Source organism: Polychytrium aggregatum (genome assembly GCF_025602895.1).
Source record: "Polychytrium aggregatum strain JEL109 chromosome Unknown BJ171scaffold_2, whole genome shotgun sequence".
NCBI lineage: Eukaryota > Fungi > Chytridiomycota > Chytridiomycetes > Polychytriales > Polychytrium > Polychytrium aggregatum.
In genome coordinates this window covers 1,221,379-1,247,044 of record NW_026516204.1, presented here as the reverse complement: position 1 = coordinate 1,247,044, position 25,666 = coordinate 1,221,379, and the positions used below count along the sequence as shown (strand labels likewise).

At 59.0% G+C, this 25,666-nt stretch overlaps 8 protein-coding genes across 8 annotated transcripts; 3 read left to right on the top strand and 5 right to left on the bottom strand.

Annotated features, from left to right (window-relative positions):
- The first annotated feature begins 109 nt into the window (after positions 1 to 109).
- Positions 110 to 3,190, top strand: BJ171DRAFT_487109 (uncharacterized protein). The gene is made up of 10 exons (XM_053109253.1): positions 110 to 360; positions 573 to 684; positions 899 to 976; positions 1,174 to 1,245; positions 1,437 to 1,508; positions 1,652 to 1,723; positions 1,834 to 1,905; positions 2,109 to 2,180; positions 2,307 to 2,378; positions 2,517 to 3,190. The coding sequence occupies exons 1-10, from the start codon at positions 357 to 359 to the stop codon at positions 2,902 to 2,904; spliced, it is 1,014 nt and encodes a 337-aa protein (XP_052971548.1). The 5' UTR covers positions 110 to 356; the 3' UTR covers positions 2,905 to 3,190.
- Positions 3,191 to 3,274: 84 nt separating this feature from the next.
- On the bottom strand, positions 3,275 to 6,298 carry BJ171DRAFT_487106 (WD40-repeat-containing domain protein). The gene is made up of 10 exons (XM_053109252.1): positions 6,111 to 6,298; positions 5,774 to 5,893; positions 5,545 to 5,665; positions 5,293 to 5,374; positions 4,797 to 4,865; positions 4,643 to 4,709; positions 4,463 to 4,539; positions 4,153 to 4,286; positions 3,771 to 3,977; positions 3,275 to 3,678 (listed from the first exon to the last, which is right to left on the bottom strand). Exons 1-10 carry the CDS (start codon positions 6,284 to 6,286, stop codon positions 3,409 to 3,411), a joined length of 1,323 nt encoding a protein of 440 aa, XP_052971547.1. The 5' UTR covers positions 6,287 to 6,298; the 3' UTR covers positions 3,275 to 3,408.
- A 567-nt stretch (positions 6,299 to 6,865) lies between these two features.
- BJ171DRAFT_577081 (uncharacterized protein) lies at positions 6,866 to 7,903 on the top strand (the record flags this gene model as incomplete). Its single annotated transcript, XM_053113787.1, has 4 exons — positions 6,866 to 7,046; positions 7,245 to 7,359; positions 7,468 to 7,660; positions 7,757 to 7,903. 4 exons carry the CDS (start codon positions 6,866 to 6,868, stop codon positions 7,901 to 7,903), a joined length of 636 nt encoding a protein of 211 aa, XP_052971546.1.
- Positions 7,904 to 9,141: 1,238 nt separating this feature from the next.
- BJ171DRAFT_620920 (uncharacterized protein) lies at positions 9,142 to 10,454 on the bottom strand (the record flags this gene model as incomplete). Its single annotated transcript, XM_053115422.1, has 2 exons — positions 9,142 to 9,786; positions 10,061 to 10,454. 2 exons carry the CDS (start codon positions 10,452 to 10,454, stop codon positions 9,542 to 9,544), a joined length of 639 nt encoding a protein of 212 aa, XP_052971545.1. The 3' UTR covers positions 9,142 to 9,541.
- A 741-nt stretch (positions 10,455 to 11,195) lies between these two features.
- Positions 11,196 to 12,128, bottom strand: BJ171DRAFT_454429 (uncharacterized protein; the record flags this gene model as incomplete). Its single annotated transcript, XM_053108250.1, has 1 exon — positions 11,196 to 12,128. One exon carries the CDS (start codon positions 12,126 to 12,128, stop codon positions 11,196 to 11,198), a length of 933 nt encoding a protein of 310 aa, XP_052971544.1.
- Positions 12,129 to 12,997: 869 nt separating this feature from the next.
- BJ171DRAFT_118026 (uncharacterized protein) lies at positions 12,998 to 14,903 on the bottom strand. Its single transcript, XM_053105520.1, has 2 exons — positions 14,604 to 14,903; positions 12,998 to 14,459 (listed from the first exon to the last, which is right to left on the bottom strand). The coding sequence occupies exons 1-2, from the start codon at positions 14,738 to 14,740 to the stop codon at positions 13,163 to 13,165; spliced, it is 1,434 nt and encodes a 477-aa protein (XP_052971543.1). The 5' UTR covers positions 14,741 to 14,903; the 3' UTR covers positions 12,998 to 13,162.
- Positions 14,904 to 17,277: 2,374 nt separating this feature from the next.
- BJ171DRAFT_487092 (GRASP55/65 PDZ-like domain-containing protein) lies at positions 17,278 to 21,099 on the bottom strand. The gene is made up of 8 exons (XM_053109251.1): positions 21,030 to 21,099; positions 20,937 to 20,983; positions 20,653 to 20,707; positions 20,386 to 20,463; positions 19,869 to 19,965; positions 19,565 to 19,677; positions 18,874 to 19,073; positions 17,278 to 18,545 (listed from the first exon to the last, which is right to left on the bottom strand). Exons 2-8 carry the CDS (start codon positions 20,981 to 20,983, stop codon positions 17,525 to 17,527), a joined length of 1,611 nt encoding a protein of 536 aa, XP_052971542.1. The 5' UTR covers positions 21,030 to 21,099; the 3' UTR covers positions 17,278 to 17,524.
- Positions 21,100 to 21,182: 83 nt separating this feature from the next.
- On the top strand, positions 21,183 to 24,671 carry BJ171DRAFT_487088 (uncharacterized protein). Its single transcript, XM_053109250.1, has 11 exons — positions 21,183 to 21,362; positions 21,749 to 21,786; positions 21,971 to 22,116; positions 22,245 to 22,370; positions 22,541 to 22,624; positions 22,782 to 22,849; positions 22,983 to 23,089; positions 23,301 to 23,410; positions 23,534 to 23,827; positions 23,980 to 24,039; positions 24,371 to 24,671. Exons 1-11 carry the CDS (start codon positions 21,302 to 21,304, stop codon positions 24,501 to 24,503), a joined length of 1,227 nt encoding a protein of 408 aa, XP_052971541.1. The 5' UTR covers positions 21,183 to 21,301; the 3' UTR covers positions 24,504 to 24,671.
- Positions 24,672 to 25,666: the final 995 nt, after the last annotated feature.

Here is a 25,666-nt window from a genome sequence, read left to right as displayed (position 1 = left end):
CCCCCGTGCAACGCTGTGCGACAGCGACGCGCCGCGGCCGTTGTGTCGCCGAACGGCTCTTTTGGGCTTTGGTCTCCATGCAAACGGCCGTTTGTTCTTTCGCCGTTTCCCTTCCGCCCATCTGCTGGCTTTGGCTTGCCCGTTCTGCTCGGCAAGTTTGCTGGCTCTGCCCAACCCGTCTGCCTCTGCACCCACCCGCGGCCCGTCCGAACCGTCTCGAACCGTCTTGAGCGTCCCATTCGCCCCAGCCTGTCCCAGACGCACATCTCGTCCAAGCTCCGATAGCCCGTTTTGCCTGACTCACCAGGATCCCCAGCAACGCAAGCCCCTCGCCCAGCCGTGGAAATTTGATTGCAATGTGTACGTCCTGCGACACGGCTCCCCTCCACTCCGAGCCAGATGTGTCGGGGTGGCTGCGCTGCAGCAAACTTCATGCCCGTTTGTCTGTCGAGACCCCGTGGTCGGACTGTTCGTCGATTTCTGGGCGGACCGGTGCACTAATCCATCCATCGAGATGCTGACTGGAGCTGCTTTCCTCCTTCCTTCATTGCTGCGGCCGCGCGGTTCTCCAGCCGACGATTGCTCGATTCTGGAGCAGTGGGTCCCTCAGATCCCCTGCTGCTCCATCTCCAAGAATACCACCAACATGCTGTGCAGCCCCAGCAACGGCCGGGTCGTGAGTCTGTATGTCTCTGTCTTGTTTGCTGACTGTGCCTCGTTGATGTGATATTGGAGCCGTTCTGCTTGCTTGCTTGTTCGTTTGGTCTACCCTGCTCCTTCGGAGATGTGCAGTGGGCCGCTCTGTGCTCTGGCTCCGGGGGTTCATGTCGTCCTTTGGTGCCCTGGCTAAGCCGATTCTGTTTTGGTACCTGCATCCGGTCGACTGGAAAACCCCCAGCAACTTCATCCAAGACTCCCGACTCAACGGGACCTCGATCCCCTCGCAGATTGGAAACCTCAAGGCTCTGCAGTTTCTGTTCGTATCTGTCCTGCCGAGGGTGTTGGTTAGGCTGGATCCAGGGGCAGGCAGCTTGATGCCGTATGCCTATTGGGGGTCGCTGTGGTCGCCAGTCCTAATCCTCGAACAACCCCCGTTTCGTCCCTCGGATTCGTTCAACTGCCCTTCTTCCTCACCGGCTCTCCTCACCGGCTCTCCTCACCGGCTCTCCTCAGCGTCCTCCGCCACAACAACTTGGTCGGAAGCATCCCCTCGTCGCTCGGTTCGCTGATCAGTCTGATCGAGTTGTACGTAGACTCGAAACGCATCGCTCTTAAGCCACCTGTCCGACAGTCTTATCCTGGTCGGGGACCTCGACCGCAGTGCCTCGGGCAGTGCCTCAGACCCCGTCGCACCACGAAGGCCGATATCACCGCCAGCCCGCTCTTGCGCCGCGCATGCCGCTGACTCTTTCCTATCAACTCCCTCGTGTTCAAAGAGAACTCTATGAGAACAATCTCTCGGGCAACATCCCGGCCGAGCTCGGCTTTCTCATCAATCTCAAGTCTCTGTATGTCGTTTATTGCTCGCGCACCACTGGGAGGATGTCAAATTGCCTTGCCATTGCAAGACCAGCATTTGCCAAAGTGACGTCCCGACTTTGCTCGCTGCTAACATCGTGGACATCGACACCCGCTGTTTGCCCCTGTCCAGGACCTTGTCCTCGAATGTGCTCACTGGCTCGATTCCCAACGAGATTTCGTACCTGACGAGCCTTGGCTCTCTGTAAGTCCTCACCCTCTGCCATGCGCCGATGACGTTGCAATTCTGAACAGGGCCTTTGTATGACGGGCTCGCAGGAGAGTTGCCCAAATTGACAGTGTTCGTTTCCACAGGAACTTGGCGGACAACCAGCTCAGTGGCTCGATCCCGCCTCACCTTGGCAACATGACCAGCCTCGAGCTCTTGTGAGTGGCTGCTTAATGCCCGTTCCATTCCGGCCGGCGCATCCGACTCGTTTCTGGTGGTGACACGATCAGCCCGTTCCCGCGAAGCGATGTAGTCGCCATCTATCGTTTTTACCTTCGTCGATATACGGCCTGGGACTGCAACTCACGTCCCTTTAACGAATGGCCGACTCTTTGGTCGTTGGCTCATTCTTCATTCACAGGTGGCTCCAAGACAACATGCTGACCGGAACCATACCTTCCGAGCTCCAGAGCCTCAACAGCCTGCAGTCCATGTGAGTCTGCGAGTCATTTTGCAACTCGGCGTGTCATGAGTATCCACAGCACACCGATGTTTGTTGCGACTGACTATTGTATCGCTGCTCCGCGCCGACGACGGGCCAACACTTGACCTCCACCAGCGAGCTCCAGAACAACAACCTCTCGGGCGTTATCGATCTTGATCTGCGATCGTCGCCCCACCTGACCGACTTGTACGTGGACAATCCAATCGGACCCGCTGCTTGTCCATCGCACGGGTCTTTTGCTCTGCCAAGCCACAGACTCACATTTGGCGAGCTTGGTGGCCCGGCGCACTAACGATGTGCTTTGTCTTGGCTGCCTTTCGATAGCAATGTCCAAAACACCGGGCTCACCGGCGTCGTCCGCATCTATGGCACCTGCCCGTCCAAGTTCAGCGGACAGCTCGGAGGCGTTGCGTGCATCAATGACGGCCGAACCATCATGGCTCCCGCCAGTGCTCCGGTCGGCGCCACTGTCACCCTCTCCACCACGGCTTTTGTTCTTGGTGGCCTGACGCTGGTGGGACTGGCGGCGCTGGGCCTGATCTGGTACAAGAAGCGCGATCGCAGCGGCTTCACGCCGGCCAGAGGACGGAATCGCTTGGTGCTCAACGCTGGTGGCAAATACGAGATCCAGAACGATGAACAGGAGCTCAGCACCATCGCAACCTCTTCGACCACTTCAAAGATCCCTCCCAGCTCCGAGGGCAGATTCTAGTCAGCTTGCAAGAGCCACCAGCGCCCCAATCCATGGAAGCCCATGTGCTGCTTTGGAATGAAGGAGGCAACACAAAGCCTCGAGCGGCCTTGTCGTCTCAGTTTGTTTCTATTCGATAGATGCCAGTGATGGAGACCTGCAAAGGGGCGCTCCTCCGATCGACTGCTGTCCAATTCCTCTATTTTTTTCATTTTGTTTTTACAGTTCACGCAATACGAAACGGAACACTCCGTTTTTGAGTCATTTTCTTTTGGGTCCTGAATACACTCCCACCATGACCAAATAACGTGCTAGTCTCCCTGGCCTGCTACCGCTGCTACTGCTACTGCTGGATATTGCCTCACATCTTATTCGGTGAGCTGGAGGAGAGTTATGGATATACAAAGCATTGTATTCTTACATCCACCGCTTTGGCCGACAGATGCACCACGCAGTCGGATTACGATGTTGGATGGAGCCCCCCCCCTGCTCCTCCAAGTGCCCATTCTCCTCCTCATAGCCAGCCTATCGAACATAGAACGCCCTGAACCGCTTTGAGCCCTGCCGAGAACCAGCACCGCTGCCACCTCGCCTGGAGTTGCCTGGCGGAGGACGCTTTCCCAGTGCGCGACCCCCATCGTAGTCGCCACCGTGATTGCTGCCGTCGTCATCATCGTCGTCATGTGGATCGTTATGAGGCGGATCTTTGGGACGCCGTCCGCGGCTACTCTTGGGTTCTGCTTGTAGCGGGCTCCAGACAAGACACCCCCGAGCTCCGCCGCCAGAATATAGCGTCTGCGGTGGCGGCGACAGCGTGAGACGACGGCGTGAACTCGCCCTCTGCGTGCATCACAGATAATCAACCAGCCCGCTCCTCTCGAACTGACCTGGCTCTTCTCTCGCAAAGCAATGCACCGAATGTGATCCGGAGCGCGATCCAGCAGCTGGACCGTTTCTCCGCTAAACAGATTGGCGACAAGAATCGAGCGGTCGTTGTTTGGGAAGAAAAGATACGGAAGCGACTGGTGGATGCTCGATACGATTGCAGGGAGGACGTTGGTCTTTGTCTTGTTTTGGATGGACTCATATCGGGTCTGCAGAGTGTTTGGTCACAGAGAAGAGGCGTGGAAGACGATTTAGAACAGGGCCCAGCATGCAACCACATCGACTAACGAAGCCGAGTCGCGACAATCACGACACTGTGCCAGTCCTTTGCACCTTCGGCCAGAGTTCAAAGGCCCCCATCATGCGAAAACTATGCCAACAAACCTTCGTCCTCCGTCCGGTCCATTGATCCCACAGACGAATCTCAGAGTCGAGACCGCAGCTGAGCAGATGCAGGCCATCGGAAGTGAAAACCAAGCCATTAACGGAGGCATTGTGGGCCGTGGCACCTTCGCTTCCTGCAAGAGCAAATGTGCCGGATGAGAATCGGGGGGAGGAGAATGATCAAAATATCAGCGCCTGGGTACGATTTGTTCAAGTGCACTACTGTTTGCGATCGTCCTTGCGTCAGTGCCCGAGCTCCAGCTGTGCGTTGAAACATCGCCACACTCTTGCCAGCGGAGTCGGCGCACACCTTCGTTGCGCTGGTCCAGATTCTTCAGGAACGCATTGCCCTTGCGGACATCCCACAGCTTGATCGTTTTGTCGGCACTGCACAGCGATTCTCGGATATCAGCCATCGACCGGAGTTCGCATTTGTCTCTCATCATCAAGCTGCAGCAACGATATGACAAAAGATGGAAGGCCATCGTACCTTCCTGAGGCAAGTAGGAATTCGTTGCGTGGGGACCACTGGACCGCAAAGATGTTGCCGCTGTGGCCTGGATACGCAGTCACAGATGTATGACTGCCGTGAGTACTTGGGGACACTCAACTCGCCGGTGCTGCTCGTCACCCAACGCACCGACCTCGCAAGGTGTGCGATGCGGCTCCTGTTCGCATGTCACAGAGACGGATGTCGGGACAGGCGCCGCCGGCTGGGCGACGGCGACGGCGACGGCGACGGTGATGGTGACGGTGACGGTGACGGTGATGGTGATGGTGATGGTGATGGTGATGGTGATGGTGATGGTGATGGTGATGGTGATGGTGATGGTGATGGTGATGGTGATGGTGATGGTGATGGTGATGGTGATGGTGATGGTGATGGTGATGGTGATGGTGATGGTGATGGTGATGGTGATGGTGATGGTGATGGTGATGGTGATGGTGATGGTGATGGTGATGGTGATGGTGATGGTGATGGTGATGGTGATGGTGATGGTGATGGTGATGGTGAATGAAGGGGGCGACGGTGGTGTGAGAAAACGAGAAAATCGAGCCGACTGTGCATACAAGCGTGTGCGAATGTGCCGGCGCTGTCAACGCCTATGCGGTGCCACCGTTCAGGGGGGATGGACCTACTTGCGATGAGTGAATGGGATATTCCGATGGAGCTGAGTGAGTGGCAATAGATTGGATGCCCGAGTGAAAATGTGCATGCAGCCTGGAAGCAGGTTGGTGGAGTTTGAGCCAGGCAAACGCCGTCGACCAAGGCAGCCGATTAGTGAGATGGCGGACGCTCCAGTCGATGCGGGACAGCTTCGAGCGAAGCGGTCTGGCGGATTGATACAGAAATGGGAGTGGATCCAGAGGAGCATTGTTTTGAGAACAGACCTGCATTGCATTGGTGTCCCAGACCCGAGTTTGGCCGTCGGTGGATGAGGTCGTGAAGATGCCCGTGTCGAGCGGATACCACAACACATTCGCGATGGCCGAGTCGTGGCCGCCCTGTGCTCTGGTTTGCAAACGAGCCGAATTGTCAAAGACCAACGGCCATCCATCCGTCCGATCGAGACGGAGGCATTGGGACTCGACGGGACTCGACGGGGACTCGCTGCCTCACCTTTCTACGGAGAGCAGCGAATCCAGCACTTGGTCACTGCCAAACATCGAGTCCTTGTCGTCCGGAGCTTGGTCAAGATCATAGATAAACAGCGATCCATCGGTCGATCCGGCGAGGAGACTGACGAGGTCGAATGCACCCGATCCAGGGTCAGCTTCGGCAACACATTGGCTCAGGCCAACTTGCGATATTTGCAGGACCAGCAGACAACTACGTAGCAGCAATGCCAACATGTATACCGCAGCAGCATGTATCTGAAAACCCAGCGGTACCACAGCGATCGCAGACATGTCTCGCCAGGTTTCTCAGGTGCGATCCAGCCCCGCGCGGAACTCACAATCGTTCATCGGTCCGTTCGATGGACAGCGATGACAACACGGCATTGTGTACCACACTCAGCGCCAGATATGGGTTGAAGCGCAGCGACTGGAGCTGGCGGTCAAAGTAATCGGACTTGAGCTTGCTGAATCTCCTGTCGGCAGGGATGGTGTGGGCGAGCCGCAGGGCGTTCATCGTGGATGGGGAAGAGCAGGGGATCGGTCTGGCACGAAGCGAAGGCGGTTGAGATGGTGCGAGGGCGAGCCAGGGCGGATGCCACGTGATGTGTGTGTGTGCATTCATCGCCGCTCGCCATGAACACACAGCGAGAAGACACTCGACAGAGACTGCTCGCACGGCCAGAGTCGTCGGTCGGTCTGTTTGGACAGTTGAACAGTTGAATTGTTGGACAGTTGGATAGTTGGATAGTTGGACAGTTGGACAGTTGGATAGTCGACGACCAGCCGACGGCAGCGTTACTGGGACAGGATCCAAATGTTCTTTGCGCTGCCAACCAGAACAGGGTGTCCTGTTTGGGTGTGCTGCATTTCGCCACAGCCCGTTGCCTTCATTTGCTTGGACCCGCATCTCCTTCCTGGCCCACACCACGCCAGCGTCCGCCTGCATCTCCCTCGCTGGCCCCTCCATCCCGTCACCAGCGAAGGAAGAGGTCAGCACTTCCCCGTACATCTGCGCCGCTCTGTGCCTCCATCGTCTGCGGGTCTCTGCTCATCTGTCTCTCGACCTCCTCATTGCCCACCAGGCGCCGCCAGAATGGATCCGACTTTGTCCAATGCAGCCGACATCGTCGACCTTGTGTATGCCACCGTCTGGACGGTCATCTTTACCCTCGCAGCCCTGCTTGTTCTGTCTTACCTGGTTGGCGAGGCCATCCGGTCTGCCTGTCGCCCAGCCAAGGCCGGCTCGCTGCTGCTGATCCTTTTTGCTGCAGTTGGTATGGATGCGAGCGAGAATGTGGAGGCTCCCCAGATGTCGCTCCTGCTTGAGGAGCGTTGCTGACCTGCTGTGCTCTGGCTGGGCTCCAACATCGTCGGCATCGCCGTTGTCGTCGCCGCCATCTCATTCTCATTCTCACTTTTGCTCTGCACATGTCTGGCTCGCAACGCAACCAACTTTTATCGGACAACCCCAGTGCGAGCTGTCGTCCCGCTGAGGCCCACGACCATCCCCGACATTGTCGCAACCAACGTCTTTTACTCTCTGTATCCGCTCTTCTTTTCTCAAATCAGTCTTCTCATCGTCGTGTGGTAGGTTCGGTCGGGCACTTGGTGGCCCTCGAGCACGTCGTCCCGGCGAAAAGTCTACGCTCTGGCGCCGATATCAAACACCGGTCCTGACTGGTGTCCCTCTGCCAGGATGGACTGGTTGCTCTATTTCCAGACCTCGCCAGCCGTCGGCCGCCAGCGGACCGTCTTCTGGCGACGAATCGGCCTTATCGCCGTCATCCTGGCATATTTCGCTGCGGCATGTGTGCTGGGGCAGTACAGTCTTGCGAGCGACATACCCGTTGTCGACGTCAAGTTCATATACTACAGCCTCGGGCTCTCGGTGCGTACGGAAGCGGTCTCGCCTGCCAGCATGCGTCGGATTTGGCAACATGTGCCGATGTGTCTCTGGCTCTTACCCTCGCTGTATTCGGACCAGGTCTTTCTCCTCCCTCTCTACATGAACTATGGCCTCAAGGTCCGGAGAGCACTTCGCAAGGCCCTGGCCGCCGGCAACCCGCATCCCTACGGCAAAGCGAATCTTGAGCACGACATATGCAAGGCATGTAGATCAATGTTGTGCTGATGAATGAACTTTGGCATCCCCCCCCCTCTCGATCGTCCGATTTATCCCTGCGCCTTTCTTGGTACCCTTGGCCGGAGCTGTGGTGGTCCTGTGTCCATGCTCACCGAGTCTTCGTTGTTTGATTCCCGACTTGCGGCCGGTCTTGTCAACGCTGTGCATTGAACCTTCACTCGATGTCGTGGAATCCTGTGGACTGGCGCACGACTTGGGATGCACCCACTGACGCTATGCGGACATTCTGCGATTGTGTGGACTGCCATCGTATGGACTGCCACCGTATGGACTCTATCGTATGGACGCACAGCTCACGATCTTGATATGGCTGCCGTGCTTGAGTGTGCTGGCGGGACTGGCGCTCAAGATGATCGACCTTGGTGTCATTCAGGACAGCGACATTGTTGGCTCCACGATTGGCCGAATCGCCTGGAGACTCGTCGAGTTCTTGTACATAGTCATCACCTCGGCCACGCTCGTGGATCGCGAGGTAATGGTCCCATCGCTATCCCGTACCCTCAATCGCTGTCCATGGAGCTGTGGTTACCTTTGCTAACCGTCCAATTCCTCTGAACTCCATGGTGGGCTGTTTCCCAGGTTTACCTGGCACCGGCGGAGCAGACAAGAGACTGCTCGCCTTTGTTTCTGGATCCCGAATGGAAGTCGGCTTTCCCCCACACAACCGAGCTCGTCGAGCCCGCGGGAGTCAGGGCAGCGGTTGCGTCGGCAGCCAACTCACCGCACGGCTCCAACAACGCCATCCTGGCCGGAATCTATCGATACACCGCCTTTCTGCGGCTGACACCGTCGCCCTCGCCATCCGGCAATCTAGGAGCGACGTCGCATCCATCGCATCCATCGACACCGACGCTGCCAGAGGGCGCCGGCGAGAACGACGATGACAGCCAGTCGTCTCACCACTACTCCACCGCCTATGGCGCAAATGTTGAAAAGGAGGACCTGTGCAAGCCCACTCTCGTTCTGGAGCCCAAATCCAAGGTGGCGCTTCGATAGAGGTGCGAAACGGCAGCGGTGTTCTCACTCGCCCCAAGGACCCTGCAACTGCAGATTGCTTTGGACACCCTGCTCTCCTCGACAGCGGACGCATCTGACTCTGTGGCAGTCGCAGATATCTCTTGGCCTGTTCTTGGACACGACCATGCTTGAGTTCGCACGCTCTACTGGCACCGCCGCCCCTCCGCCTGTATATACTCCATGCGCAAGAGCGGCATAATGGACGTGTGTCGAAACAGGCCATCACAGACCATCACAGACCATCACAGGCCGTCACAGGCCGTTTCTCGTCCGCTTTGCCCGTTGCTACCTCCAGTTTGTCTTCTCGTTTCCTTTTTCCCCGGCTTCCTTTCTTTTCTCCGATCCACCCTGTCTGCCGCTTGGCTCGGTTGCAGCTAGCTCGTTTATTATTCCGCTCTTTATTCCACACTTCCCCGACGGCTGTCTTGAGGACTGTTCATGTGTCTATCTGTTTCTCGCTCCTTCCAGCAACAGCGGCGGGTTCCAAATCCCTCTATCCACGGCGTAATGACTGTCCTGCCCGAGTCGGTCTTTGACCACTCTGTGTCCGCACGGCTGCCAATACAGGCTCGCACCACATTCGCAAGAGCCAACGCCGCTGTGCTCTGGTCACATCCAACCCTGCTTGATAATCCAGTCGTAGAGCTTGCCACTCTTGTTGGCATCGATGCGACACACCCGATGAGCGTCCTTCTTCTTGAATGGGCCGCGGGTTTCGTATTCCAGAATGAGGGCCTTCTTGCCCTTGATGTACGTTCGGGGGTTGAGCGAGATGCTGGTGCAGAAGGCTACTTCGTCGGAAGACAGCTCGGCGAATCCCTCGGTCAGCTCGGTGATTTCGAAGGGAGCCCGGGCTGGAAGACGGCGTGAGAACCATCGGCGGCCATTGGGAGTGAGCGGTGAATGTTAGCAGAGTGGTCAATTCAGCGATGCGATATCGTCGAGTATCACTGCGCAAGAGGGGAGGGCGAATCGACCTGCAGGCATCTTGAGTCAACACAAGTACTTGGCAACCCGGTACTGACAGCAGCATCAGAGGGCTGTCCAGCGGCTAGCGACATGGACAACGCTTTGCTCTCTGTCATTTTCTCTCTTCCTCATCCACCCATCCTTCTCCCAGCGACAAACCTCGTGCGTTGCCCGGGCGTCCTCGCTGTCGACGACCGCCGCCACGAGTCTTTTCGGTCTCCTTCAAGATCATGTCGGCATCCTTGAGCTGGTCCTGTTCCCGCTGGACGGCCTCGAGCGCGCGCTTACGGTAGTCGAGGTTGTAGAGCAGGATGGCCGGGTTGTTGAGGAACTTTTCGTACACATCGAGCCGGACAATCTTGTTGCGTTCCTTGTCGGACAGCATCGACGACGGCACCGATCGCTTGGGCGAGAGCTGCTTGCGGCTGGTGTGGTTGAAGGGTGCATGCGACCGGCGGTAGTTCAAGTGCAGGTGGTCGTCGTGGGAATTGCTTGACTTGGATGGGCTTGGAGTACTGGCGGCTGTGGTCGGTGCAGATGTCGAGGGCGCCATCGCAGCGGAGCAGGCAAGTGGCAGCCGATGTGTGTGTGGAGGAAGGGAGGCGGAAGGAAGACGGCAGGCGAATAGGATGCTTGTGCAAAGAGGTATGATATCACGGATGTCGGTGCTGGGATAGTGGTCCAAGCGTCTGAGATGAACAAGCCAGGCGGGAGGGGCTTGTGCCTGGGTTTGGAGGTGGCAACGATGCACACTTTGAAGCATGCCACCGCCGCTCAGGCCGGGCAAGTGAAGAGCAATGGGGGTCGGTCGAGCCTCGTTCGCACACTAGCAGGCGGGAGAGGGGCTGAGCACATCTGTTGTAGATCGCTGGAGCAAATGTTTGCGGGTGCCAGGATCTCGCGGAAGCAGACCAGCCATCGTGGAGAGGGCAAGCCCAGCACCGAGTCGAGTCGGCTCAAACTCTGCAGACAGAGGGGCCGCACTCCTCCCCCCCCCCGACAACAGCGAGGCTGGCAAACATTTGCGCTCTGGTGGTCGGTCGAGCCAGTCGAGTACTTTCAGAGCCCGACAATCGATCGAATCAGCGGCGAAACCGGACTGGCAGTTGTCGAGTGCTGACAGTGTTCGGAATTGGCTGCCCATCTCCCCCCCCTTCCATGAGCGATGGACGGGTGTAGAATTGCAGATCAGGACTACTTTCGATCCACATGCAATATATTCCAGTCGGTTCCGTATTCCCGAAAATCGGCGGTCCCGAGAGCCTCGCCGCCCAAGCTCCACGCCTACCCCAACTCACTCGTCGAAACCAATGAGCCGTCTGCCCTGCGGTGTCAAGAGCGGCCGCCGCACCGGATTCAAGCTCCTGTGGCTGCGTGGAGGACCAAAGCTGCGAACAGGTACCGGATAGTGCGAGGTTGTCTGCAGATTCTTGAAAGCCTCGATGCGCTTCTGGAGATCCGTTTGCGAGGCCCGCTCGCGCGGCACCATGCAGACATAGAAGACCATGCGAGGGTTGCTGGGCATCGCTCGCAGGCTCTGGGGCAGCACCGAGCCGCCCTCATGGACGAGCCTGGAATCCCACAGGACCAGCGAGCCGGCAGCGGCCTGGACAAAAGTCTCGCGGCAGCCGCGGTTCAGGTGGAACTCGGGGTGATCGATAAAGACAAAGTCGTTGTCGTTCCGGAATGGGTATTGCTTGAAGTAGTCGTCGTAGTGGAGATGCGAGCTCTCGATGAGATGCAGCGACGAGTCGCCATGGTGCACATCATACAGGGTGACCAGACCCTGGATACACTGAAAGCCTGGCTTGGTGCGGCCTTGGTCGACATGGAGTCCTTTGCCTGGGACTCGGGTGGCTTCCTCGCCTTTGGCATCCTCCTGCATGTCGGTCGGGAGCGGCAGGTGCACCGACAGCCCATCGAACGAGCAGATGAGATCGGCCGGGGGCGTGGACCACAGGCGGGAGAAGGCCTGGACGACGTTGGGGTGCTGGCGGACGTCCCACAGCGACTGCAGGTGGCCGATATCGCCTCGGTGCAGCAGCATGTCTTTGAAGGGCTTGAGAATGCTGCGGTACTGAGACCAAGTGCTGGCATTTTCATGGTCGAACTCGTTGCGAGTGATGTGCTTGAGTCCCCTCCAGGTCTGGGCCCGCAGCGATTCGCATTCTTCGGGACTGAGGACGTTGGGGATGACGGCGATGCCAATGTCGGAGAGCTGCCTCATGGCGCCCTCGAGATCGACATCGTAGTTCTGGTAGATGCGACCGCCAGGGCTGGGGGTGACGATGGATACGGACGCCATGTTCATGACGTTTGGTCTGCTGTGGGGGGCGGGAAGATGGCAGCAAATGGTCATCGGCTATATATCAGAGCAATGCGGCGGCATGGGACAGCAGCACACATCCAGGGCGGCAATGTCTGGTGTCGGATGCGGGACAGCAAAGGCGCAGCCAAGCCAGGGCAGGGAATGACGGCGCATGCACAATGTGGAGACGACTCATGGATGACATGAAAACGACTCATGGACGATACGGAGGCGGCTCACGAAGCGGCCATCCACCCCCCCCCCACAAGATAGCACCGTCGCAGTGTCCAAGCAGATCGTCTCATGTGGATCGCCCTCGTATATTCAAGATCATGCTGCCCAAAACAGTAATGCTGGTGGTGGGATGATGAATCGAACAACGGCCGCTGAGATCGATGGATGAGCTTCGTATTGCGCGGCAGCGATTCCAGGAATCTCGGGGCGGCGTTGAGATTCTTCCTCTCTTTCTCCCGAAGAGCTGTAACAGCAGAGTGAGGTAAAGTGGAGGGGCCAGTGCAGCTGCAGTGAGGTTCTGGATTGGGCTGAGAAGGTGGATATTCCGTTCTTTTCTTTTTTTTGGATTTGGGAGAAGGAGAGGCAGGAGCAAGCGCATGAGAGCACATGAGAAACACGAGAGCAGAGGAAGTAAGAGAGGGAGAGAGGAAGAGAGGAAAGAGGAGCCGGAAAACAGGGAGGAATACGCGAGTGAGAAGCAGGCAAATTATGCCAGACGGGCAAACAGAGTGCAGGGCAGCCGGGGAGGCTTGCCACGGGAAGAGTACAACAGGATAATGATTAAATAGGCGAAAGGCGCAAGATTCGCGCACACACACTGAGCACAAGATGGAGGAGCAAGAGAGGGAGGGGGAGGCGAGTCCCAGACCACTCTGGCAGCCGGTTGCATCGCCCGAGCCAGCCGCCGGATTCAGTCAACGCCATTCGGTTGGCTGGGTTCAATTCAGACCAAAGTCCAGCTGGGCACGGGAGCTCAGCGGCGTCCAGTCCGAGCTGGTGGCGGGGATGTGATCTCGGGGCAGGTCAAAGGACCACTTGGGTCCGCTCGAGATGATCGGGTCCTGGTTGACCGGCGGCACATAGTCGAAGTCGTCTGGGCGGAAGGTCAGGCCGCCGAGGCCCATCGAGGCCGGGTTGGACGGTCGGCTCGAGTATCCGGGAGATCCGCTGACGGCGGCAGCGCCCATGATGATCGGAGCATCAGGAGCAAAGCCAATGTCGTGGCTGAACATGGACGACTGGTTCGCCTGGAAGACGCGCGAGAGCTCCTGCTGAAAGGCGAGCTCGCGGGGCAGCGGCTCGGGAGCCTGCAGACCGCTCGACGAGGCAGTCCACGAGAGCGCAGATCGAGAGTCAGAGTGGGGAGGCGACAGAGAGACGATGGGGCCGGGCACGGCAAAGGGCCGCTGGGAGGGCTGCGGCTGCTGCATGTGGCGCAGGTGAGGCGAGGTTCGCGGGGTGTTGGACTCAGAAAGCGTCAGGGGGGAGAGGCTATCGACGAGCGAGGACACGTCGCCGTCGACATAGGGATATCGGTTGGCCGCAGCGGGAGCGGGGATGCGGCCGCCCAGGAGGGGGTCCATCATGCTGTTGTTGCGGCGGTCGTGCACCTTGGAGACCTCCTGCAGAATATCGGCGCCTTCGTCCGGATCAAAGGCGACGCTCGGGTGCGCCGCCGAAGACATGGGCTGCCAGAGCCGGTCCTCGTTGCTGAGGCGGGAGTTCATGTACGAGGCAGATCGGCCCCAGGGCATGGTGGGCACAGGCGGGTTGTTGTGCTGGCCAAGCTCGATCGAGGACACCTTGCGCTGGTGGCCCCATCGCTGCATGACCTTCTGAGGCTCGCCACTGGGCAGAGGCGACTCCTTTCGGAAAGGCGGGTTCATGAACGACTGGTGCTCGACATCGGCGGCTGAGGCGCGGCGATGATGGCCCAGGTGCACGCTACGCTGGAAAGGCGCCGACAAGAACGACTGCTGGTAGGACTGGATGGGGGCTTGGTGGTTAGTGACAGAGGGAGGAGCGACAGAGAAGGGTGCGATGGTAGAGACGGCTGTTTTGGCGAGAAGGTCGTCCGAGTGGTCTGCGGCGTCGACGGCGGGCTTGACGGCATTCTTGGCGAAGCTCACGACAAGGTTGGTCTGGGCACGCAGGATGTTGCGCGCGGCGGCAGCGTTGCTGTCTTCGTCAAAGTAGGCGTAGCCGTACTTGCCATAAAAGTGGACGCTGAGGAATCTGTATGAACGGTGACAGAAGAGTCAGACTGTGACGACAGGCAGATGGATAGAGAACAACAAGCAATGCAACAAACGAAGTAACAGGCAATGCAACAAGCAATGCAACAAGCAAACGACGCAGAAAGCGAGACGCCGTGCATACCCGCTGAACACCTTAAAGATCTTGGTCATCTCCTCTTTGGAGTAGTTGGTCGGCAGATGGGTAATGTGCAGGGTGCAGCAGGTGATGGGATCGTCGTCGGGCTGTGGATAGGGCACTTCGTAGTTCTGCTTGGCCATGTCAAAGTTGACGATGCCGTTGGGGTAGGGTCTCGAGAGGGCGCTGGCGGCGCCTTCGGGAGACTCGAAGCGCACAAAGCAGTCTGGCGAGGCAGAGCAGTGGTGATGGTGGCGCGTGCCGACATGGGAGAGGCGATTGGAGAAGGGGCAAGTAATAGGACAGCGATGGGGTGATTAAAGGCCGAGTCGGTGGCAGACGAGGGAGGCGGTAGATGGACCGGTGGGGTCAAGCACATGCAAAGCCTGTGCCGGCGCAGCCAATGACGTGGAGGGCAAGACAGCCACGGCAAGACAGCCACGACGGGGGGGACAAGGGAGACGATGCGAATGCAGCAGCAGCCGAGGGCGGGCTCGTGGAGACAGATCGACCTGCAGCAGTCGACACAAACAGGCGACAGAGAGACTTACAGTGGTCGTAGAAGGCCATCAGCTTGAACTCGGGATAGGTTCGGAAATGGACAAAGAGATCGCCACGGTCGGTGATGCCTGGGCGGTAGGCCACATGGATGGTGTTGGTCATGGTCACGGGAGCAGCAGGAGGAGGCGACGAGGACGAGACCGACTGGGCTCTGTGGTGGCCTCGTGCGGGAGACTGTCGGCCGACGCTGACGGAGGAGGACGAGGGCAGGGTTGGGGTGGAGTGGTTTTGCTGCTGGTATAGTGATGGGGGAGACGACGCCTGCGGCTGCTGCGGTGTCTGCGAAGCCTGCGAAGGGAAGGTATAGTTGTCATAGATGGATCGCAGTTGCGGCTGCTGTTGCTGAGGCTGTTGGGTCTGGCTTTGGGGCTGGCTTTGGCTCTGCAGCGACTGGGGCTGGGCCTTCATCACCGAGATGAAATCGTGCGAGTGAGATCGAGCGTGCCGCAGAAGCATCGACGGGGTTCGATGGGGCAGCGGCTGCAGAGAGTCGTTTCCAGACTGGCTGGTGTGGGGCATTGTTGCGGGAGATGGGGGGTGCCTGGGAGTGGCTGGAGATGCCTGGAGGTGCGGTGGATGCGGGTGAGCACTTTGCGACTGGGAGATCCTTTGGGCTTGGAGCGATGCCGGCAATAGCGCCGCGGATTGGACAGGAGACTGGGCGGGAGTTGGAGGATCCGACGAGCTATGGACGAGACGGAGATCCTCCTGATAGGGTCGAGTAGACGGCGAGGGAGGGAGAGAGAGAAGGCGATGGGCACGGTCAGATGGGGGTAAAGTCGAGTTGTGAACACGGAGGCCAGAAGGTCGATGGACCGATGCGAAAAGGGAAAGGCTGAGCGGGGACCGAGACAGGCTTAAGTAGCAGGGCTGTGGGAGAACTCAAGAGAACTCAGAGGCTCGGGCGAGGTGACAAATAACAGACCGGGCCAGAAATAGCCCCAGCGAGAGCAGTGCGAGAGCGCAGCGAGGACCCGCGGCCACAGCAAGAGTGCGGCGCGCCAGCTGCAGAGTGGCTGCGCCGCGGGAGCGAGGTGCAGGCGAGGTGCGGGCGAGACGGGCGGATGCGGGTGGGAACTGTGTTCCGGAGCACACAGAGACAGCGCAGACACTGCTGCCGAGACAGGGTTGCCAACAAGCGCATCCCAACCAAGCGGCGTGATGCCGGCCAACAGAGCAAGGAGCAGCAGCACCAGCAGGCAGCCGGCAGTGCCAATCGACACACGCAGCCGGTGTTGTGCTGTTGTGCTGTTGTGCTGTCCTCCCCAGCACCAACAAGAACAACAACAACAACAGCAACGGCACTGCACAACGCGCCGAGACCCACGCCCTTGCCGCAGCCAACAAGCCGCGCCGCCCAAAGAAAAAAACGCTCCTCCTGCTGACGTAATCCGGAGGCGGCCAATGCTTGACGGCTGTGCGTCCGCGCCACAGCGGTGGCGGTCGCCGGGCGCGTTACGGGCCTGTTCCAAGAAAAGCCCTTGGCACGGGCCCTCTTGCCGGTAGATCTGCTTGGGGCTCGCCAGAGGCATTTTCCCGGAGGCGATTCCCAGCGAAGGACGCGGTGCTGTGCGGGTTGGTGGTCGATGAGAACCAGAGTACACCGGCATCTGGAACCGGCATGCGGGCGCCTGAATCGCGAGCCTCCAGTCTTCCTCCAGAGAGAAGCGGGTGCTTGGCGCATCGAGACGGAGCCGGTGCCGTGGCTGGCGCATCTGGCGGAGCGCCCAGTCCACGCAGCCGGCGTGGTCAGCACCGCACCCCGCCTTCGCACGGATCCCTTCTCCTTCACCTCCCCTGCAGGCGTCTGCGCCTCCGGTCTGCCTGTTGTCTCTGGCTCGCGTCCTGCATCCGCTCGGCCTCAAGTGGTTCGCCTGTGAGCGTCATCGCCTCCCCCTCCTTGGCGGTCCCTGTCCACACCCGCCCACCTGGTTCGCGCGTGACCAGTCTCGAGTGGAGCGCCGTTCTGGCCCGGGCCTGCGTTGCCACCACAATTTTGTGCGGGCTGTGTCTGTCCAGGGTGTCTGTCCAGGGTGTCTGTCCAGGGTGTCTCTGTCCCCCTCCCTTCCCAAAGAGGCAGCGTCGTTCGGTGTGATGGCCGACTCGCAGGATGTCTCAAGGCCCTCTTGGTCGCAATCAGCCCCCTGGGAACACACGCACCCGTGTATCGACATGGCGCAATGGCGTGTGCACAGAAAAGAGCAAACAGCGGAGGCAAATAATGCATGGTGGCTCTCTTTCATTTTGTAGCTGCTGCATTCGACCACCACCATCCGCCTTCCTGGCCGAGAGTTACGCTTATCTGGGTGGCGAGGCCCCTGATCGATAACCGGTTCCGCGGCAGAGGCCATCGATCTTGCATGGCCTCACTTGAACAGCTCCGAGGCCGGCGCCAAGTCTTGAGGATCGTGCACTTTCCTGGAGGCACTTGAGGTGTTGGAGAGGGTCCGTGACATGACCAGGCCTCCCACACCCATCGACGGGGACAGCGCCGCTGTCGGAGGCGAAGGGTGAGGATGAGGATGGTATGCCGCTCCAGGGACTCTCGCTGTGCCGTTGCTGGCAGCGGGAGCACCCGTCGCAAGCCCCGAGAGCTCGTCGAAAAAGTGAGTAGAGTTGCCCACCGCCGCCGCCGCCGCCGAAAGTTGGGGCGACCGTCCCGGGTGCGCCGCTGGACCGGCGATGGCCGGTGGCAGCGATGACGCCGTCGCAATGCTTGCCGAATGGTATGCTTGCGGGTGTCTGGGCAGACCAGATCCGCTACCGTACCCGCGGGTCATTGGCGGGGCGGATGCCAAATCGGTATGCAGATCGGCCGATGGCGACTGGTCCAGCAGCGGCTTGGTCGATTCCTGGGTGGAAACCGGAACGCCAGCTTCAATGTGCGGCAGCGGCTGGGCCGCCGAGAGAGCCGGTGACGGCTGAGACTGGTAGTCGATGGCCCGCAAGAGCCCGCTGGAGTTTGCGGCGTGGGATTCGTAGGCCAGCAACGCAGCCTCGTTTTCGAGATACATTGGATGGGATTCGTGGTGTCCGTCGACGTGATCGTGAGGATGGCCATGATCATGGCCGTGATTGTGATCATGGTCGTGGTCGTGGTCATGGCCGTGGTGGTGATCGTGATCGTGGTGGTGATCGTGATCGTGATCATGGTGTTCATGGTCATGGTCGTGGTCATGGTCATGGTCATGGTGATGATCGTGGTCGTGATGATCGTGGTCGTGGTGATCATGGCCGTGGTCGTGATCAGCGCCCGTCGGTTGAGCAGAGTGTTGGTGGTGCTCGCGCACATAGTCCCCAAGCATATGCTCCAAGCTATCCTTCTTGCCCGTTTGGCCGTGGAGCTGGATCCGATGCAGGAATCCATATCCAATGTCGCATCCAAGGCTACTTGCGCCCACCCCCCAGATGCCATTCAAGTTCAAAGTCAGTCTCTATCCATGGAGCCACAAGCGCAAGGATTTACTCCTGGATGCCACGGCGGTGCCGAAAGCGCGACGCCTGTTGCTCGTCCTTAATCGGCATTGACGTCGACACCGCCGTCTTGATATGAAATCAGCAGTCATGCTCGCACACACGTGCTTACCTGCCCGCCCCGTTGGGTCCTTTTGGAAATCACATGTGGGGCAGCGATCGCAGAGTCAGCATCGCCTTCCGGTCGCGCTTCGTCGGCACGAACCTGTGGCCCACCGGACTCAAAACACAGCATCGGCACCGTATCCTCTCAATCGCGTGCTCACCTTGAGTCGGCGCAAGAATAACCTCCCGGATCGAATCGAGCTCCGAGTTGTAAACGTACAGGCGCAAGGGGATGCCGAGATTCTTCTGGATCATCAGATACAAGTCATCCGGCTCGCGCAGGGTAAAGTGCGGTGTACCAATGATATAGTCCGTCTGGGCCTTGAGTCCGGCGACCTCAGCAGGCGAGTCAGGGTGGCTGCCAGCAAACCAGTCGTGTGGAGATCAGAATCGCCGGTTCATTCTATGCAGCTCTTCTGGTGCGATACCAGGAACAGCTTCATGAGTGCCTCAGTGCTCGAGCGCCGTACAGGCGCTGCGACAATCTCAAACGTTGCTCCCTGGGCGGCTTCGTCAACGAGAGAAGCCTTAGTCGCATCGATGTTCACTGAAATCCAACTTACATGTCCTGGAATGTGGTTGCGTTTTGGGAAATACGAAGGGACAACTATCAGGAGGTGCTGCTGCTGTGGACAATTTAGTCCAATCAGCGCATCTGCGACCGCCACGCACAATCGATACCACTGCACACCATTGCATGCTGCTGCACACTCTGATCCTCCCATACAGCCCGTCGTGGCGATCCAGCGAACTCAAGTCGCGTGGGCAACAGGCTAGATATTATGCGAGACAGCTGCTCTGAGCATGGTGCCGCATCGAGACCTTACCAAAACGTGCCACACATGATCCGCGATGCCTTCGAAATCACAAAACCTCAGGTGGCAGCCCACCAGGCCATCCTCCGGATACGACCACGTGTTGGAGGGCACAATCTTGACCTCTGTGAACAGCCGCCACAAACGAGCATCGGGGGTGAGCGAATGTTGGTTGCGCACAGAAACTCATGTCCCATAACAACCGCTCGCCAGCAGCCGTCATTCCGACACGGCCGCTGCATAGCTTCAGTCAAGTGGCGTGCTCCCCCCATTCTGCGCTTGCCCAAGGGCCCCAAATGCTGTGCCCAACACAAACCTCGGATCGAATGCAGCTTGCTGCTGTACACATCCAGGGAGACGGCCCTGCCCAGGCTCTGCGAAACCTGGCTCAACAGCGTTGGTCCTTCTGTGTCCTATGAATCGAAACAGGGAGTTTGCATCGCATCCGTATCGTTATTTGGAATTCGAGCGGTTCGCGAACCGCCCTCTCGGACAAAGTACCCGAACTCTAAACGGGAGCATCCTGGCCGGGACGTTGCGCGATCCAAGCTCCTGAACGAGACTGTGCATATCATCGACGACATAGGCTCCCGGTTGAGCTTACCAGTCGCCTGGCAATTGCCAATAGGCACCAAGAGACAGGCGGTGCATACCGAGCATGGAAGCAAAGCAGAAGTCCAGTACGGAGGATACCGAAGAAGGCACACAGGGAAGCGAGGAGAGCACAGGATCACAGAACAGTTAGGCACATCGTCCGGGCACATTGGCTCGCACATGCAGCGGCCCAGCTTGTGTGGTTCCACTCTGCGCTGGGGATCGCTCGACGGATGAACGTACTTTCCGTTGACACCCATAATAAAGTCAAAGTAGGGCTCCAGCCCGGCAATGTCGGCGGGGCTGCCTTCGACGACCTGCATGGCGAGAGGATGGTTCAGTCGGCCTCTCCGGGATGCGGCGAAGAGCCGGGTATCGGCGGTTGTGCGGGTGAAAGTACTGGCCATCATCGGTTGGTTGATCCGCCGTCACTGGCTGACATGGATCGCCCATGGCCGATACCATCGACACTATATTCCAGATAGGGACGAGACGGAGCTCAGTACCTTCAGCACATGGTATCCCCGGCTTGATCCTCCAAAAGTCGATTGGTTGTTGCCCCTGTCGCATGGGCGTCAAGAGCGCCGTGGCCAAGGGTCCCGCAATTCAGATGATTTTGATGCCGCCGGTTCGAGCAGTCGACGCATTCGTTTCCACCAGCGATCGTTGTGTGCAACCGATTAGCGGACAGGCAAGCGACCCTAAGCCATTCGCTCGGATAGGACCCAAGCTCAAGCTCAAGCTCAAGCTCAAGCCAAATCTATGTGGGTGCAGGTCCTTGTGCACGCACCGAGCTGCGTTGGTGCTGCCTGCGACGGACAACAGCACGCCGTTCATGCATCACACATCTGCGGCCTGAAACACCCAGCCGCGCGGCACTTACATTGTCGGCAGTTGGCACTCGGCAGTCGCCCAGGGGCTCGGGATCGGGAGGAGGTCTGTCGCGGCAGACGGAAGCAAGAGCGAGCGACAGGCCCAGCAACACTGACCCGCCAAAACAGGCAATGCCGGGATGACTGAGATCTGGCTGGAGCCGCCGGTTCGAGTCGGCCCTGACCCTTGCTGTTTGCTGGTTTGCTGGGCTGCTCTTGGCTCTGCTCCCATCAGCTCCACGTCGCCACGGCCAGGATCTGCATTCGCTCTGCTTCGCCGACCATGGACCGCAACCAAGCCATTGCCCAGTTTGTGTCTATCAACGGCTGCACACCCGAAGTTGGTAAATAGAACGCTGCGTTCGCTGCCAAAGGGACGACGGCCATTCACATCGGCTCTTTTTGCTCCGCGCATCTGGCTATCATGCCATCCGCTGGGATGGGGTGGCCTGGATCGGACCAGCGGATCGGACCAGCGGATGGCTCCGCGGATGGCTCGACACCAGAGGCAGCTCAGACGACTCGTGTGTCGATCGATACTGACCACTGCCTATCCGTGATCACTCGATGCGCTTTACCCCATCGTCTGGGCACCAACATTGTCCCAACCACGCTGCTGCTATTCGCTTCCGTTGCCCGTCGCCGTCGGCTTCTTGGCCGCCTCTTGGTCGACTCTTGGCCGCCTCTTGGTCGACTCTTGGCCGCCTCTACCAACGGAAATCTTTCCCAGCCGAGTTCTACCTCGATGCCAACCGCGATGATCTGAATGTACGCTGACCGATCAGACCCCATAGGACAGACATGCTTTGAACACGGCCAGACATCCACCCCGACAACCGAGGGACACTGTCCGAATGCTGCTCGCCGCCCTGCATTGTGCACGCCTGGAATCTGCTCATGATCAATCGCGAGGACTCTGTGGCTGACATGCTCTGACTGTCCTGCATCGTAGGCCGCCATGCTGGCATACCTCGAGAACCAGGACAACAATCAGCACGCTGCTGCGACCGCCTCGTCGTCTTCGTCGGCCCCGATTCCCCAGCCGGCTGCCTCTGCCTCTGCCTCTGCCCGATCCTCTGGACAGGAATTTTCGGCCAGGTAAACATCCACCATGCCGTGCATGATGGAGAGCACAATGCCGATCGAGCCATCGACCAGCGGTTGGTGAAACAGTCGCTCATAACCCCACATCGCCGCACCTCCTCTCCCATTCCCTATCTCAATAGCCAGAAAAAGTCTCGATCGGGTCCAAGCTCCAAGTTGAGAACCTTTTCTGATCTCAACCAGGACAGCAGCGAGGACGACGGCGATCGTGACGAGCTCCAAAACTACTTTGCCGGGGGTGAAAAATCGTGGGTATCCCAAGCACATCAACTCCCATCCTTCTTCCACAGCAAGAACCTTTGTGAATAATCAAAGCACGAGAGAATCGAGACGGACAGGCTGTCGCCGAGCAGCGATGGCTGTGACGTTTGCTGACACTTGTGCTTTGTCTCGATGCTTCGACGTCCATGGCTCGCAGTGGCGTCATGATGCAGGCTCCCTCGAAAAAAGCCAATAGGGAAGGCGCCGATTTGGTCGAAAACATCCTAAAAAAGGCCCAAGAGTACGAAACAGTCTCACGCAGAACGCTCTTTGGAAATGCATGGGATGTCTTTGCGGAAGTGTGCTCCCGACAGCCACCGTCTGTCCCACAAGTGCCGATCGAGAACTTACCTTTCCAATCCTTCGCTCCTCCACACACATTGCATGGAATGCCGCAGAGGCTCCGAGGCCATTGCCGAGCGCGAGCCAACTCCCCCCGAGCAGAGGAGCTTCTTTGGCGGAGCAGGTGGGTGTCGGTCCGCGGGCCCCCATTGAAGACTGGCGGTGTTGAGCGATTCCACGACGAGCACTTCTGACGCGCTGGTGCCCAAATTCCATCTGCCATGTCCAACCTACGCACTTGATATCTGCGCTCCCAGGCCACCGGCTCGGAACCGAAGCAGAGCCGGCGCCTACCGCGGGTCCTTCCGGCCTCCCTCGCCGAGCCGGCACCCCGCCCCAGAACCCCGCAATCAGCATGAAGCCGGTGGGTACAGTGGGTATGAAGTTGCTGTCGTCGTGTCTGTGGATGCTGCGAGGCAAACTGTCCGATACTTGATGCCATCGCCAACGACACTCGATTTAGCTGGTGCGAGGCATCGCTGCCTTTGGTTGGGTTTTGCTTGCGTGCCGCACTCTCTCGGTCACCGTTTGAAGCTGATCCGAGCGCCTGCACTCCCTCCCCCTTCTTCCCTCAGGTTGAGCGCAAAATCACCTTCTGGAAGGATGGCTTCAGCATTGACGATGGAGAGCTCAAATCCTACGATGATCCCGAGAACCAAGAGTTCCTGCGGGCGATTCAAAGCGGGTGAGTGGCGATCGGTCCTCTCACCCGAGCTGGAATTCGCATGCCCTGTGGCCCTGTGAGCCAGGTTGCCGCGGCGCTTTCAGGCAGCTCGCTGACCTTGTCTCGTTGTCTCTGAATGCTCAGTCGTGCCCCAACGTCATTCCTCAACGTTGCTTACGGACAGCCCGTCGAGCTCCGTGTGGCCGAGCGCCGCTCCGAGAACTATGCGCCTCCTCCCAAGAAGCCAACCCAAGCATTCAGTGGCGCCGGCCAGAGACTTGGAGGCGTGAGTTCGTCAGCGTCGGGCGAGGGCTTCCTCCCTGGCGGCTTCCCATCGGGGTCGGCGTCAGCAACTGCTGCAGCCGCCGGACCAGACCTGGTCGTGGACAACACTCAGCCCGTCACCAGCATCCAGCTCCGGCTTGCGGATGGAACACGGTAAGAACCACGATTCGAGGTGCAGGCGATGGCGTTATCAGCACGGGCCATCGATCCCGTCCTTGGGACTGGTTTGGTATGCCCCCTCAAATGCACTGACGAAACCGACCTGGCTGCTCTCGCCGGCTGACATCCTCTGCTTGGTCCTGCAGCTTGGTGTCCAAGTTCAACCACACGCACACGGTCGGCGATATCCGCGCCTTCATCAACCGGTGAGGATTGCTCGTTTCAGCGAGTGGCGGTGGTGTGCTTTGGTTGCCCATGTGTCAGCGGAGGAGGGAGGGTATCAGCGAGAGCGACCGGCATTATCAGGCTCGTGGGAACGAAGGAACCCGGTCACTTTGCGACACAGCCCGACGAATTACGGGTCGGTCCCTGAAGAACACCGCCTCCGTGCCCATTGTCCTGATTCGCGACTCGGTTCTCACGCTCCTGGCTATGGTGGCACATCCGCACTGCCGCCTCGGGCAACATGCAACCCATTCCCACGATTCCTGCTCTGGTGGCGCTGTCGTATGTGCGCTCCTCTGGCTCCTCAATTAGATCCCGGCCCGGCGAGGCTGCCCGCGGATATGTCTTGATGACGACCTTCCCGAACAAGCAGCTGACGGACGCAAGCGCAACCCTGAAGGACGCTGGTCTGCTCAACGCCGTCATTGTCCAGCGATACGCTTAGCCCTCGGTGGAGGTGGCTTGGCCTTGCATGACTCTGCTTTGCTTTGCTTTGCTTTGCTTGGGGGCGTGTCCCTGGCGGCCGGCTGCTGACAGACGAGCAACAGCTCCATCCAATACAGCGCTCCAGGGGGAGCAGCAGATCACGGCCAAGAGCGGCTGTATGAACCAACAGCAACAGCAACAGCGAGCGAACGTGCGAGCCGATGGGTGCGACTGGTCCGGCTCGGAGCTGAAACCAAGGGCAATTTGCCTGAATGGCCTGGGGCCAGGGTGCGCCGTCTGGCATCGGCCCGGCCAATCCAGAACCTTCAGAGAGCCGGTATCGCGGGTGGACAGCCTTGCCAAGCCGGTGAGACCCGGTGATCCGCTGGCGTGGCCTCTTTCTTTCCCCAAAGCCTGTGGGTTTCAAATCCGGTCATGAGACGAGGCACATTTTTTCTTTTGCGACCAGTCGCGCCAGGGCTGCCGCGAGGGTTTTGCCTCCCCCCCCCCCTGGCTGTTTGGGTGTTGCCTCCACCCCCTTGGCTCTGCTCGCTGGTGGGTGGCGGATGGTCCGGAGAAGAGGCATGGCCCCAGCGTACCCGAGGGAAACCGCAACAGAGAGAAGCTCGGCTGGCGGGTACATTCCGTCTGTCTATCTGTCTGTCTGTCTGGCCAGCCTCTCGGTCGACAGACAAGACGCAATATCCCGCCACCGCTGCTTGACCCCTTGGATACAAACGTCGGCGGACTGGCAGACACTCCAAACAAGCGGCTGTGCCTCGCTCTGGCGAAATCGCATGCCCCTCCCCTGTTGCTTCGGCTGCTTTTCCAGCGGCCGCTGCGGCGAGCAGCCAAAGCAAGCGGCCAGTGTGTTTGAATCAGTCTTACTCGCTGTCGTTTGGCCCGTCTGACAAATACACTGCAATGGGCACTGCGGCTCCTCGGTTCCTCCCTCCCCCTTGGCGGAGCAAATCGCATCGATTTCATTCGCCACCACACCCGTCTCGGCTTAATGCCATCGTGGGCGCATCCTCCACACGGGGCCAAGCCGTGGGCGGAAGGGGGAATTGGGTATCTTGGATACCACCGAGCGACCGAGGCGCCGGGACAAGCGCTGTCGGCCGGCATGCCCATCGCCTTGCCACCAGCCAATTACAAGCCGGTGATACCAGTGCGGCTGTA

Excerpts from the sequence above, each read along its gene's own strand:
- BJ171DRAFT_487109 (XM_053109253.1), top strand. Across the intron at positions 977-1,173 it reads CTCAAGGCTCTGCAGTTTCT|CGTCCTCCGCCACAACAACT; the intron begins GTTCGTATCTGT and ends GGCTCTCCTCAG. Across the intron at positions 1,906-2,108 it reads ATGACCAGCCTCGAGCTCTT|GTGGCTCCAAGACAACATGC; the intron begins GTGAGTGGCTGC and ends CTTCATTCACAG.
- BJ171DRAFT_487106 (XM_053109252.1), bottom strand. The coding sequence starts at position 6,286 with ATGAACGCCCTGCGGCTCGCCCACACCATCCCTGCCGACAGGAGATTC. Across the intron at positions 4,710-4,796 it reads CGCATCGCACACCTTGCGAG|GCCACAGCGGCAACATCTTT; the intron begins GTCGGTGCGTTG and ends CTGCGTATCCAG. Across the intron at positions 3,978-4,152 it reads GGACCGGACGGAGGACGAAG|ACCCGATATGAGTCCATCCA; the intron begins GTTTGTTGGCAT and ends AACACTCTGCAG.
- BJ171DRAFT_118026 (XM_053105520.1), bottom strand. The coding sequence starts at position 14,740 with ATGGCCAAGCAGAACTACGAAGTGCCCTATCCACAGCCCGACGACGAT. Across the intron at positions 14,460-14,603 it reads ATCTTTAAGGTGTTCAGCGG|ATTCCTCAGCGTCCACTTTT; the intron begins GTATGCACGGCG and ends CCGTTCATACAG.
- BJ171DRAFT_487092 (XM_053109251.1), bottom strand. The coding sequence starts at position 20,983 with ATGAACGGCGTGCTGTTGTCCGTCGCAGGCAGCACCAACGCAGCTCG. Across the intron at positions 19,966-20,385 it reads TGGGTGTCAACGGAAAGTAC|GACACAGAAGGACCAACGCT; the intron begins GTTCATCCGTCG and ends TTCGATTCATAG. Across the intron at positions 18,546-18,873 it reads CACGCGATTGAGAGGATACG|CCTTGGATGCGACATTGGAT; the intron begins GTGCCGATGCTG and ends GGGCGCAAGTAG.
- BJ171DRAFT_487088 (XM_053109250.1), top strand. The coding sequence starts at position 21,302 with ATGGACCGCAACCAAGCCATTGCCCAGTTTGTGTCTATCAACGGCTGC. Across the intron at positions 22,371-22,540 it reads TTTGCCGGGGGTGAAAAATC|TGGCGTCATGATGCAGGCTC; the intron begins GTGGGTATCCCA and ends CATGGCTCGCAG. Across the intron at positions 24,040-24,370 it reads ATCCGCGCCTTCATCAACCG|ATCCCGGCCCGGCGAGGCTG; the intron begins GTGAGGATTGCT and ends CTCCTCAATTAG.